This window comes from Sciurus carolinensis, chromosome 3 (assembly GCF_902686445.1).
Source record: "Sciurus carolinensis chromosome 3, mSciCar1.2, whole genome shotgun sequence".
NCBI lineage: Eukaryota > Metazoa > Chordata > Mammalia > Rodentia > Sciuridae > Sciurus > Sciurus carolinensis.
Window position 1 is genome coordinate 77,479,885 of NC_062215.1, and position 13,871 is coordinate 77,493,755.

At 39.4% G+C, this 13,871-nt stretch overlaps 1 protein-coding gene across 21 annotated transcripts in view; it reads left to right on the top strand.

Moving 5' to 3' along the window:
• Positions 1–13,871, top strand: part of Clasp1 (cytoplasmic linker associated protein 1) — a 264,420-nt gene that overhangs the window by 25,072 nt on the left and 225,477 nt on the right. For all 21 annotated transcript variants that reach the window (XM_047546119.1, XM_047546120.1, XM_047546121.1 and 18 more), the window contains exons 2-3: positions 1,805–1,874; positions 8,611–9,090. In XM_047546119.1, the coding sequence (XP_047402075.1) occupies positions 8,896–9,090 (195 nt within the window). In that variant the 5' untranslated portion in view covers positions 1,805–1,874; positions 8,611–8,895. The remainder of the gene's footprint in view (positions 1–1,804; positions 1,875–8,610; positions 9,091–13,871) is intronic.

Consider the following 13,871-nt stretch of genomic DNA (forward strand, 5'->3'; position numbering starts at 1 on the left):
AAACTGGTAACAAGCCAATGGAGGGGGAGAGATTGCTGATGTTGAGAACAGATGACTAGAAGGTTGAAGGTTGAAGGTCTGAGGGGGCAGAAAGGAGGAGAATGGAATCATCCAGTTATCCATAAGAGTGCCACTAGGAAAATGATGTAGGGAGGGAACCAGGCTAGAGTGAGTCTGCAGTGGAGGTGGGGAGACCTGGGTGCGGACTCGAAATCAGGGTTGGGAGGGCCAGGCAGTATCACATGGTACAGCGCCCCTGCCTACAGTTTCCAGTAGATCCATGATGGCTTCCCTCAGAGGGCATTCTGTCTTCCTTCCTCTGCCACCTACAGCACCTTCTACAAACCTGCGCTTTAGGACTTGCCAACTTGTGTTTTTGTGTCTTCCTTCATCTAGGCAGCAACCTGCTTGAGGGTCTAGACCAAGTCTTCTTCCTGTGGTTTCTAGTAGTTAATATAGTACAACACCTGTCAGACCTGTCACTGAGGGAACGTGAGTGGGGCTGTGGGAGGGAGAAAGAGGAGGGAATACTAGAAGAAAGCGAGTAAGAGCAATGACTTCCTGCTGGTAGGGCACGGCAGTGTGCGTTTCTTCATTTTAGATCACATTGTAATTGTTACAAAAACTGTCTAATGCAGAAAGGATTGTCTTATTAATGGAAACATGTTGCTTTTGACTTAGTTTGAATAAATTTTGCTCATTTCTGGCTTCCAGAGTTGGCTTTTTAAGTATTGTAACTGCTTTCCACATATTTTTTTCCAGGGAGATTTTCAATATGTTTATTGATTAACAGGTGCTGGTAATTTAAATTGTACTTCTTGGTACTTTTATATGAAATATTATTTTACAAGAGCTTTGTGAGCCTTTACTTAGTACTTCTGATGCCCCACATGCTTTAGCTGTAACATTTTTGTGTTGAACTATTAACAAGTGTCTACACTTTTGGCTTTCAGTGAGGCAGTAGTATAATGAAGGGAACTTTGGGACTGGGCATTCTGATTTTAAATTACTGCCTGGAAGTTATTAGCTTTAAAACCTTAGGCCAGAGCTGGGCATGGTGACTCACACCTGTAATCCCAGCTACTTTGGAGGCTAATTTAGGAGAATTGTGGATTCAAGGCCAGCCTAGGCAATTTAGCCAGACCCTATCTTAAAATAAAATTTGAAAAAGGACTGAGGATACAGCTCAGTAACAGAGTACATGCTTTGCATGTGCAAGGCCTGGGGTTCAATCAGAAACCAGTACCATAAAACAAACAAAAATGCAACTTAGGCTGACTGTTTTTTGGTTTTTTTTTTTTTAACTAGCCTTTCTGAGTTTCATTTCCTTATCTTCATATAGGAATAATAATGCCTGTCTCATTGGTATTTCACTGTCTGTCTTACACTTCTCTCACAATTTGGTGATGCGTTTTTTTCTAAGTGCAGTAATTAATGATGCCTATCTTATCTACATTTTAAGGCAAAGCTTAGGCTGAATTTTGTTTACATAGGTTTTTTTTTTTTTTGGTAGGGTACCAGGGATTGACCCAGAAGCACTTAACCACTAAGCCATATCCCTTGCCCTTTTTACTTTTTATTTTGAGACAGGGTTTTGCTAAGTTACACGGTGCCTCCACAAACTGCTGCAGCTGACTTTGAACTTACCATTCTCTTGCCTCAGCCTCCTGAGATGCTGGGATTACAGACATGCACCACCATGCCCGGCTTATTTATATAGTTTTGATGTTTGTCATTGTTGGTCTTCTTAATCTATCCCTTCTTGAAATTTCCGCAGTACTTATTAATGCTTCTTATTTGGCAGGTACAATATTCTACTGATGAAAGCTATGTACATTTTGTGCTTGTGTTGAATTCGTGCAGTGAAGCTTTTTGTGAGTATGTCTTGTCCTTTTCAAGTAGGTTGAAAATTTGTTCAGCTTGATCATAGACTGTAGTTATTTCTTTTGTGTCTTTTATACTGAGATGAGATTTTTGATGTCGATGAGTAAATAAAAGTAATTGTGATATTAGACTGGTAGAGGATAAATAGGGGATGCAAACGTACTTACCCTATCCATTTATTCATTCTACAAGTACCCACTGAATCTGTATATTCTGTGTTGAAAAACATGACAATGTTTTGCAGCTCCTGTTAACAGGTAGAATGCATTTATTTCCTCACACTTTTTCTTAATTTTTTCAAGTTAGAACTTTTAAGTTATACATAGTAGTTGGGTTCATCATGACAAACTTCTATGTATGGAAATTGATTTTAGTTCTCGATCACCCCCTTTTTTCCTTTTGTCCACCCTCCCTTCTCCCATTCTCCTTCTTTTATTCTACTAGACTTCCTTTTGTTTGTCTATTAATTTATGTTTGGTTGGTTCTTTATGTTATCCTACCTTTCCCTCTCCCTTTCCTTATTTATTCTAGCTTCTGCATATGAAAAAAATTTGACCTGTGAGTTTCTGAGTTTGACTTACTTCATTTAGCATGATATTCTCCATTTCCATCCATTTACCAGCAAATGCCATAATTTCATATATATATGAATATATATGTGTATACATAAGAATATATATATATATATACATATGAATATATATATATATATATTTTTTTTTTTTTTTTTTTTTTTTTGATACCAGGGATTGAACCCAGGGGCACTTAACCACTGAGCCACATCCCTAGCCCTTTTTTGTATTTTATTTAGAGACAGGGTCTCACTGAGTTGCTGAAGATGGCTTTGAACTCAAAATTCTCTTGCCTTAGCCTCCTGAACTGCTGGGTTACAGGCGTGGGCTACCACGCCTGGCCATAATTTCTTTTTTTTTTTTTTTTTTTTATGGCTGAGTAGAACTCCACTGTATATATATCCCACAATTTATTAATCCATTCATCAATTGACAAGCATTTGGGTTGATTCCATAATTTATTGTGACTTGTGTTGTTATAAACATTGAGGTTTCTGTATTGATATACTATGCAGATTTTAGATCTTTTGGGAAAATATCAACAAGTGGGATAGCTAGGTCATGTGGTGGTTCCATCCCTAGTTTTTTATTCATCACATTTTTAATCAGTCCTGACCTTGTGGCTTGCTTTGACCAATAGAATATGACACAGGTAATGTATAGGATCTGGATCCTAGGCCTTGAAAGGTCAAGCAGCTTCGCCTTTGGCCATCTTGAAATGTTATCGCTCCTGTGTAATGAAATCTAGGCTGTGTGCTGAATGACTAGAGATTCTTAGTGGAAAGAGGTCTAGCCAACAATCAGCATCAGTACCCTGTATATGTGAATGATGGCATCATAGACCCCAACCGCAGTCAACTGCCGGATGACTAGCTACATGAATGCTCCCGGGAGAGGCTAATTTAAGACCCTCCTAGCTGAGCCCAGCCATCTCATGGACTTATGAGAAATAGTGATCACTGTTTTAAGCTACCAAATAAAAATTAAAATGGTCCCACTTTTAACTTCTTTTGTGAATTACTCTGTAGTATACTAAGAAATTATAGAGCTTATAGTTGGTTTTGTCCCCTGCCCCCCAATTCTCCATTGTTAATAGTTCTCTTTTAATGGTGTACCTAAGTGCCACAGGGAAAATATATAATTAAGTAGATGGAAATAGGAGCTGTTTTTAAAGAATGCCCTGTGTAAATGTAAATCTTTTTCTATCCCTAATCCTGTTTAATGCACATAGAGCCAATATTCTCACAGTGTCATTCAGGAAGTGGCAGAGTTGAGACCAGAAACCAGAATTTCCAACTATATTGCTCTTTTTATTACACTGAGCTTTCTTTTCTTATCTGTCATGTATTGTTTCATTATTGTTGATGCTGGTAGTTTTTAATATCTTCCTGTTAGCCTGAAGCAGAGTGCGACTGTTGTTTTGTAAAGGTTCCTTTGCTAATTTCTATTCTTAAGGTAGCTATAAAGGAGAGTGATTAGGGCCATGATCTTGACATTTTATTGGTTTGTACCTGAAGACAAAGATGATGTGGCAGGAAAACATCAAGATGCTTGGAACCTAACTACTAAAGTAGAGGCAGAGAATGTTAGTATGGGGAATGAAAAGGTCTCATGTAGTTGCTGTTGAATTTGGAAGGAATCGGGACATTTTCCAGAAGTACCTGAAATGTGTCCCTTTTCTTGGGTAATTAGTGCAATGACATTTGTGCTCTATAGCCTTCATAGTGAGATAAAGGAGAAAAGTTACTCTGATAAATAAAGAAGGAAAAATGGTGCTTTGCTATTTTAACCTCATTTATTCTTTCATAACTTTCTTACATCTCTCCTGTTTTTTTTTTTTTTTTTGGGAAAAATGTGAAAGTTGAACTTTTTTTTTTTTTTTTAAACGTAGAGGTAGCATTACATTCTGAGTAGCTTCTAATGTCACCATTGCTGTACTGTCACCTTCTCTGTGTAATACTGCTCTCTTGAATGATAATTACAGAGCTGACTGCCAGATTGCAGACAGGGGCTGCATTTATCCATAAGCTCACTGAGGGCAGGGACTGAATCTGAATCCCAGTGTGTTCCACTATGTCTTCCACATGATAGCCCTGTTTTTATTTAAACACAGGTGACCTCCGTGATGCCAGTTGCAAGTGAACTTCAGACCTCGTTATCCTTGTTTCACTCTTCCCTAGTGGAGAGTCTGGTCAGGATGTGGGTGGAAGGAAGAGAATTTTACTCTCTCTCCCTTTCTTCTCTAACTTCTCTTCCTCCTCCCACAACTTCTTATCCTTCTTTTCTTCCAACTCTTCCTCCTCCTTTTCTTCCTCTTGTTTTCCAAGTTTTCTGCATTTTTAAATATGAAGCTTTTATAGATTTCTTGCTATATAATGTTTTGCCTGCATTTTTATGTGGTTTTGATTTCTGTTTTTGTGATTTAATTGTAAATACTTAGGCAGCTTTTCCTGGATAATATAGGGACGAGAACATGTAGAATACGTATTTGCTTGGATAGCTAAATGTCTTTCTAAAGTATACACAGGAGACTAGTGACACTTGCTTTTAGAGAGGGAAGCTGTTTGGGGACCAGGGCTTGCGGAAGGGAGGTCTTGTACTCTTGTACCTTGTGAATTTGGACTCTGTGATTAATATTCCCTGAATATCTTTGAAAGTAGAGATGGAGAAAACACTAAGAGCATTGGAAAAAGGTACCAAAAAAACCCAGTTAGGTAAGAATAAATGTCGGAGAGGATGATCAGTTACTTTCTTTTTTCTTTTTAATTAGAGAGAGGTGGGATTGGGGAGAGAAAGAGAAAGAGAGAAATCACCCAGTCTGCTTCTATTATAGTTTTGTACATATGAGTTTGTGACTTACTTTTGAGTGTGTTAAGTGTTTATTGTATAATTACTTTCAAGAAGCATATTGGAAATTTTACACATTCTTGTTGAAGGGGAGGTTTTCTCATAATATGTATTTAAAAAGTCACAGTGGGGAGATTGAAGAAACCATCTTTCCTAGTGTTTGCTTAAGGAGTGAAGCCTCTGCTCTCTTGCCTGTTGCTCCTAACTCAGCAGTCTGGCCTCCTTTCCCTGTGTCAGAACAGAACTAGGCCAGATTTCTAATAATAAGGGTTTCAAGGTGGAGTAAGGAGACACACTGGCCATGTAACCTTGGAAAATTACTCACCCTTACTTTAATTCAGTGTCTTCATCTATAAAGTAGGGATGTTACCAGCTTTGTATGGTTGGTTGATGAATTAGAAGTAATGTGCATAAACCACCTAGCATAGAAGCTGGTACTTCATGGAGATGTTTAAAAATGGCATTATTAAGGGCTCGGGAAATAGCTCAGCTGGTAGAATGCTTGCCTCGCAAACACAAGGCCCTGAGTGCGATCCCCAGTACCACAAAAAAAAAAAAAGAAAAAAAATGGCATTATTAGTGTTGATGGTGAATGTCTGGATTTTAGACCCCTTGAAGGAGTGAAAGTTATGAGATTCTTTTCATTGAAATGAAAGATACCTTTTTAGGGGAAGAAGGAGTAAGAGTTATCAATTGTGTAACAAATCACCACAAATTTAGTGCTTAAAACAACAAAGATATGTCATTTCTTGTAGTTCTGTGGTTTGGCTGGGAGCTCTCTGCTTGTTTTCTTAGGACTTATTTGTGGTGATGTTGTCAGATGATGACTGGAACAGCTAGATGGTCCCAGATGGCCTTGGGAACAGGTCTGATGGTCACTGCTGGTTGAGCCCGTTAGTTCTCCATATGGTCCCTCTTGCTCTAGCTGCTAGACCAGCTTCCTGTAACATGGCAGTCCCAGGCAGCATTTAAGATGCCAGCATTTAAGATGCCAGCTCCAGGGCTTGCTAGCGAGTCTCTGCTTGCTTCACAGGGTCAGCCCCAAGTCTCTGTGGGAGAGGACCTAGACTTCACCTGGGTTGCAGAGGAGTAGCAAAGAATTCGTGGCCATTTTTTATCTACCACAAACTTGACATTGATTTGTGTTTTGCCTTATTTTGGGCACAGAAAGAAAAGGTTCTGTTGGTTCTGCAGTTCGCCTATATCATTGGTAAGAGCTCATTAAGGAACTGAAGGAATTGTTTGGACCACAAATTAGAAGAAAGGTAATAACTGCTTTTATGTGTTTAAAGACCTTCCCTCTGAAAGAGGGCCTACTTCCAGGGTGTAGAAATGACTGGAAAACAGATACTTCCTGAGTTTAAGGAAGAATTTTTCTGAGATATTATCTTCTTGAATGTCTTCCCTCCTCACCCCATTGCATGTAGAGAGGCAGGGACTTAGAAGATTGATAGTCATATGCTGGGTTGTTTTTTTTTTTTTTTTTTTTGGTACCGGGGATTGAACCCAGGGGTGCTTAATCACTGAGCTACCTATCTATTTATTTACTTATTTTTTTTTTTTAATTTAGAGACAGGGTTTCGCTGTGTTTAGGGCCTTGCTAAGTTGCCAAGGCTGGTTTTGAACTCACAATTCTCCTGCCTTACCACCCATGCCCCCAGCTGCTGGGTTTAAAGGCACACCCCAGTGAAGGAGGACATTCTTCGTTGTGTGATTTGACTTTTATGATTCCTGTTGAAATCAAAAGTTTATGATACTAGCACAGTGGCGCATGCCTGTAATCCCAGTGATTTAGGCTGAGGCAGGAGGATCATAAGTTCAAAGCCAGCATCAGCAATTTAGTGAGGCCCTAAGCAATTTAGTACGACCCTGTCTCAAAATAAAAAATAAAAGGGATAGGGATATGGCTCAGTGTTTAAGCACTCCTGGGTTCAATTCCTGGTACTAAACTAAAACAAGTCCATTATTCTGCATGCCATGGTGGCATATGCAACTTTGAGACCAGTCTGGCAATTTAGCAAGACCCTGTCTCAAAATAAAAATGAAAATGGGCCATTAAAATGGGCTCAGTGATAAAGTACCTTTGGGTTCAATCTCCATTACCCAAAACAAAACAATGATTCTATGATTTGGGAAGTTATTGTCCTTTTTATGTTGAGATTGGACATAGGATGGGATTAGAAAGGGAGAGAATCACTGTCAGACTGGAAGAGTTCCTCTATACAGAATTTTAAATGTATTTGACAGATTATCTGCTAAAAGCTCTGAAAGTTGGTATTTTCCATTGGTATGAAGCACTTTCCCGTTTCATATTTTGTCAGGGAGGTGTTGCATCTTGAAGATGGGTTTCCTGTGGGTCTTCTTAGGTTAGAATGAAAGGAATCAAATAATTTTCGGAGAGAAGAAATTGGAGTAAGAAATGCATGTGTACAATTGTTCTAGCTGCTCTAAGTTACTGGATAGATTGTGTAATACATCTAGTTAAAACTGTTCTGGTGTGCTGGGGGTTGACCCATGGTAGAGAGCTTGCCTCGCGTGCACAAGGCCCTGGATTGGATTGGGGCAAAAAAGTACCAAAGTACAGTTTTGGTTCCTTTCCCTTATCATGTGTTTTTGCATTGTCCAAACATGATTTTAGGATCTGATTTTATAGCAAAACACCAGACCCAAATGGTGCTGCTGTCAGCCGAGAATATTGTGTCTGTAACTGATCAGAACTTGTACCTGTGTGCGTTTTCCCCCTTTTTGTCTCTTTTTGTGGGGAGGAGGCAGCAGGGGTTTCTACTCCACCCATTGTAAAGCTGCTGAGCAAGAAGTGTGATATAAGTGCCTTTTGCTTGGTTAATGTGACCAAGCTGGCTACTTTGGTCAATGGTATGTCTATGATATCATTTCTGGTACTCAGTTTTTTGGAAGACTGAGAGTAATGCCATAGCTGCAGCACTTACAGTGATTCAGACACAGAATAATGTTAGGTTTTTGGTGGGAAGCAAAATTAAGCTACAAATAAACAAAGTCGAAGATTGCTTTCCTGACTGGTGCATTTACAAGCTGGGAACTTGTGAAAAATATTAACCTACCAACTGTGTAGCTCATTGGCTCTTTTCTTTGAGCTTCAGTGTTCTTCCTGATAAAAATAATAATTATATTATTCCAATATGGTTGCCAAGTGTTCATGCTTCCCACTCCTCATGTGATTATGAACAGTTCTGCAACATGAATTGCTTTGTCCTTTATTTAGTGTTTCACAACATTTGAGTGTTATGTTATCTGTGCTGATTTGTTTTTCTCTTCTCTTGCTTTTCAGAATGGACTGCTGAATTATGAAGTATTTCAGACCCAGTAGTAGAACATCACTCAGCCACTCACTCCTTTATCTCCTACTAGTTATTTAAATTGGACTTTTAATATCCTACCAGCTGCTCTTCAGACACACATGGTGCATTGTTGCCATTCCCGGGATTGCATCTTTGAAACACAAGCTCTTAGTAACCTTCAGCAAACAAAGAGGCAACCTCCCAGGTCCGGCTACAGGGAGGGAGTCATCCTGACTGCCCTCTAGCTTTTGCTGGATCTGGATTTGAATTCCACCATGGAGCCTCGCATGGAGTCCTGCCTGGCCCAGGTGTTGCAAAAGGATGTGGGGAAACGACTGCAGGTTGGCCAAGAACTTATAGACTATTTCTCAGATAAACAGAAGTCTGCTGACCTTGAGCATGACCAGACCATGTTAGATAAGCTTGTGGATGGACTTGCTACCTCTTGGGTGAACTCTAGCAATTACAAGGTAAGCTGTGCTGTAGAAGGTACTCTTGAAGGTGGCTGGGCTGCCTTGGTTGATCAGAATTGGTCTCTAAACAATATCCTTTGTGGGGCGATCATCATGATTCCTGGACTTCGAATAAGACAGTCATGCAGGTTCTGGCTTTTGAACACTTGATTCTAAAACAAGTAGAGTTTTCTTTGATTATTATTATTTTTTTTTTTGGTTGAAGGTCAAAAAGTTCTTGTCCTTAAGCTTATTGAGAAAAGGCCAAGTGAAGAGATAAGGAGAGGCTTTTATGTTGGGAAGTATGCAAGCATTTGCAGTCTTGACCTTAAAATGTATTTTATGTCTTGCAGTGAATGAGTCATGAGACCTTGGTGAGTGGCCCTTGATGAATAACAGGTGTCTTCACTGATTTTTCTCTTGGGGATCAAATTGGAAATAGAATGTGGAGACTTTTACCTGTGGTCACTGTTTTGAAGTCTGCTGGATACCTGACCAGAAATAGAAAGGGTTGTCAAGGACTCTTGACCCACATTTAATGCATAGAAGACATCCTTCAGGTCTGAAGATTAAGGCTCTTCATGTATCCCTGGGGTTGCAGGTAGAGGTGGGCATCCTATGGCTCAGGTCTATTGTAAAGGTTGATCATTTTGCCATTCAAAGAACTTTCATGAATGAAAAGTAGACAAGACTTGAAGTGCTGAAGAGATGTCCTCCCCTCCTCCACCTGTCCCCTTACTCCACTCATTCTCTTTCAGTTTGCGGAGAGGGTGGCCTCTTGGAATGAGGTTGAGATGGAAGGAGTAGTGAGACTGTGTGACTGCTAATAGGTACAATAGGCATTGTAAAGGGGTCTTACAGAAACCAAATCTTTGGTGCTTTCGTTAGTTGGCACAGTTTTATGAAATTGGTTTGGACTTAGGAACCAAGATTCCTTTATTTGCTCTAGAGTACACTATTTCCCAAATACTTTAAACCTCTCATCCAAGAGCAGCGAGGCTTTAGACTTGCTAAGGGTCTACCGTGGGCCCTAATATTTCATTTATAACTAAATATAAAATTTATTCTACCTATTTTTGGAAGCTGAGGTAAAATTCTATTTCATTTGTTTATTCATTTGACTGAAGTTAATGAGTGCTTTTTCTGACTCAGCATTGGTGTTGGATGGTGGAAGTGTTAGAAATGAGAGGTCATAAAGAGTCCAGTTGTTACATTTTTGAGGTCAGTGAAGTCACCTTCTCTATGTTTGAATTATAGCTCCACTACTTTATTTGTGTGCATATTAAGATACTTTTGGCTGAGAGTAACTAAAAATAGACTCAGTAAACTTAAAATTACTAGGAAGAAATTTAGTATTTCAGATAAGACCCGCAGTAGTTGAGGCAATGTCTAGGGAAGCAGAATTCCTTAAGTGTGCCTTCTTGTGTCTTTTACATGGGAGAAAATCTTTCTCAGAAGCTTCCAGGGTACCTTTTGTATATCACATTGGCCAAATGACCCTGTACCCACCCCAGCACCACAAGAAAATAGAATGGGTGTCCATGATTGCTTTCAACCATACTACTTAGCCTACTGATCTCAAGAAGGAATCCAGCCTTCCCTGAGTGAAGCATGTGGTTGTGTGAAGGAGAGAGGGTACTTGAACTTATCAGACTCCTGTTAAGAAGAAGGAGATTGATGATGGTACTGGGGTAACATGAAAGCTCATTAGCAGAGTCAACTTCACTGCGTGTACCCTCTCCAAGCTTCAGTTTCCCATCTATAATGTTGGAATAATCAAGTTATTATGAGCCTTAAATAAGAGAGTGAATATAAAGTTACTGTATGCCTGCCTCATGCAAAACACTTGGATGTTTGTGGTTGTGAACAACATGTGTTTCCTGTCTTCAGGGAACTCTTAGCCAATGGTCAGGACTGGTACATAAAACAAAATGGTTATCACATAGTAGGTATGATGTGTGTAATAATACAAATACACAGAAGTCTGTGGGAAGAACATAAAAAAAAACAAAGGAGTGACATACTGCCTAGAGGAATTTAGGATTTTGAGGATTGGGTACTTTTTCCAGCATTGGCAGGGTCACAGAGGAGTTAAAGGTGAAGACTTGACTTGTTGAAAAGTAACTCTTAAGCAAAGACAGCTTGGTGTGAAATCAAATCAGGAAGAAAGTGTTTGCTACTAACTTGGTTGTAACCATGGACAGTTCTGTGAACCTGCTTGTGCAATGAAAATGTTAGCTGAGATAATCCCTTAGGAGCCCTCAAGTTCTAATATGACTTACCACAGATGTTTTTTCTGTCAGGACCATGTCTTGTGGTTCTTATCTAACACAGTGCTGAGCAGTCCCTGGTCCCTAAGTTCTCCAAGTGTGGAGACAGCCTTCTTGTTCCCAGCTCAAACCAGGCCTGGAATATGGTCGGTGCTCATCAAATACTGGTTACAGGAGTGAACTCAGGAAACCAGACTGCTCATCGAGTATTGCTGGTTGCTTTCTTGAAATTTTGGAAATGTTTCTTTTAGGCTCCTTCTCACCTTTTTTAAATTGTAGGTCAAGATTTCTCACTTAGTCTGAGGTACATTTTAAGCTTTTTTAGCATTTTGAAATAGTGTGAATAGAAGGAATTAGCTTTGTATTAGCAAAACTTTGAGGCTGTGTTTCTTGATTTCTTTTTTAAAATTAAGGACTAAAGAGAGAATAAGAGGAGAGAGGTGAAATAATTTTGACTTTCTAAAGCAATACTCTTGTTTGTTATTTCTTAATAGGGAAGGTAGATGAATACCAGCCCATTGTTTTATTTTACAAATATTTGGCTGTCACTGAATAACTTTACATTTGAGTATTTATTAACATGATGGACAAATTTGTGTGTGGTATTAATTATGGTTTAATAGCTACCATTTGCTGCTTACTTATGCATAAGACATTTTATCTGGCTCATCTCATTTAGTCTGTATGACACCCCTGCAGGGCAGGTGGTGATATTCTAATATTATACATGAGGTAACAGAGGCCCAGAAATAAGAGGTAATTTCTGCTAGTGATTATGGAATTGAGATTTAAATATAGGTCTCTCTAATTTCCTAGCCAGGCCTCATTTCATAAGAACAGAGGTCAGTAAATTTTTCTCAAAGACCAGATAGGTAAATATTTTAGGTCTTGTGGGCCATATAGTTTTCTTGAAAATATTCAACTAATTTGGGCCATTTTGTCATAAATGCAGCATCAGAATTATATAAATGGATGGATGTGGCAATGTTCCAATGAAACTTGATTTACAGACACTTTGGCCCTGCACTAGAACATTGAGCACCTATGTGCCGATGAAGTAAGCACTTTTTCTTCAGTGGTGGGAATTAGTGATTCGTCTGGGAGAAGAGTTGTGAGGCTTCTGATTTGCTTCTAATTTGGGAATGGGGGGAGCATTAGTTTAGTAGAGTTTGTTTTTGGACCCCTTTATATATTTCAGGAAAATTTGCCTTTCTTAGTTTTCTCACTCAGACTTCTTTGGAGGTCAGTTTGAATTCTGTTAACCTACACTGATAATCTACGGTGAACTGGCCTTGGACTTTCTTGGCCAGTAGAAGTCATGTTGAGGGTTGAGGAATTGGTTACTTAGTACTCATACATCCAGAATACAGCCAGGCCACACCATGGGGGTGCTGTTATGATAGTGACCATGGGAACCTGGAAGGAGACAAGAGACTTCTCATTCATAAGGCTTTTTTTAGATTACTTGGAAATCAAAAATAAAAATACACCCCCCACCCCCACAAATTTGAATATGGCTGCCCTTAGTGATCTGGCCTCCTCTTTTTGTTTTCCTTGATTTAAAACTTGAAGAAGGGGAAAGATGGTGAGGTAGATTCCTGCATGGCCCTCCAGAAATCCTATTTATCCCTCCTCCCTCTTCCTTTGGGTAAAAGGAATGAAAAGTTAAGAGTAATCTGTCCTGAGGGTGCTGCCTGGGCTGTGACACCTGCAGGGTATTGAGACCTGTGCAGCTTTCCCAGTTATTCTATTAATTCTGCCACAAGGTTGTAACTTGCAGCCTTATACCTTCACTGGAGTAAGCACTCATACCTTTTAATGACTCAGTGGTACAGAGTTACCTAGTGGGGGCCCTCAGTGCTCTTGTGAATATAGTCCTACCTGTCTTCTCTGTAGTTCCCAAATGCAAAAAGCTCTGAAAGCCCAGTGTTTTTCATAACTCATTTGCCATTTGATCTGAAGTAAACTGATAGGAGACTATTGATAGTCTTTATTTACCTACTTAGGGCACTGTTTCACTGCAAAAATATTAATATATTTGATTTTGGGTGCTGTTCCTTATTCTGTTCAAGGGGGGATATGTTATATACACATTCCCAACAACCCCAAAATCTGTATCTCAGAATACATCTGGCCTCTAGAGTTCTTAATACTCATTATGGACCTGCAGTTAGTCCTGTAGAATAATAATCATGACCTGTGGCTAGGACACATTTACTGTGTATTACTTATAATTACCAGATGAGGAAGGTAGTGTTATTTCCGTTTTATAGATGAGATGACCCGTGCTCCAAGAAGTCAGGTAACTTGTTCAAGGTGATAGACTAGTAATAAAGATTTCTGGGACTTGAACCAGGTCTTTAAGCAACACCCAAAGTTAATCACTTACTGTGCCAGATTCTGTACCAGGAGCTCAGTATACAATGGGAAAGATTAACTGGGGAAGTCTGCCCTGACACTAAACAGTCATTGCCCAGGCTGTTTAGGGCTGTTGAATCTAAGACGTGTGGACTTCATTCCTATGCACGT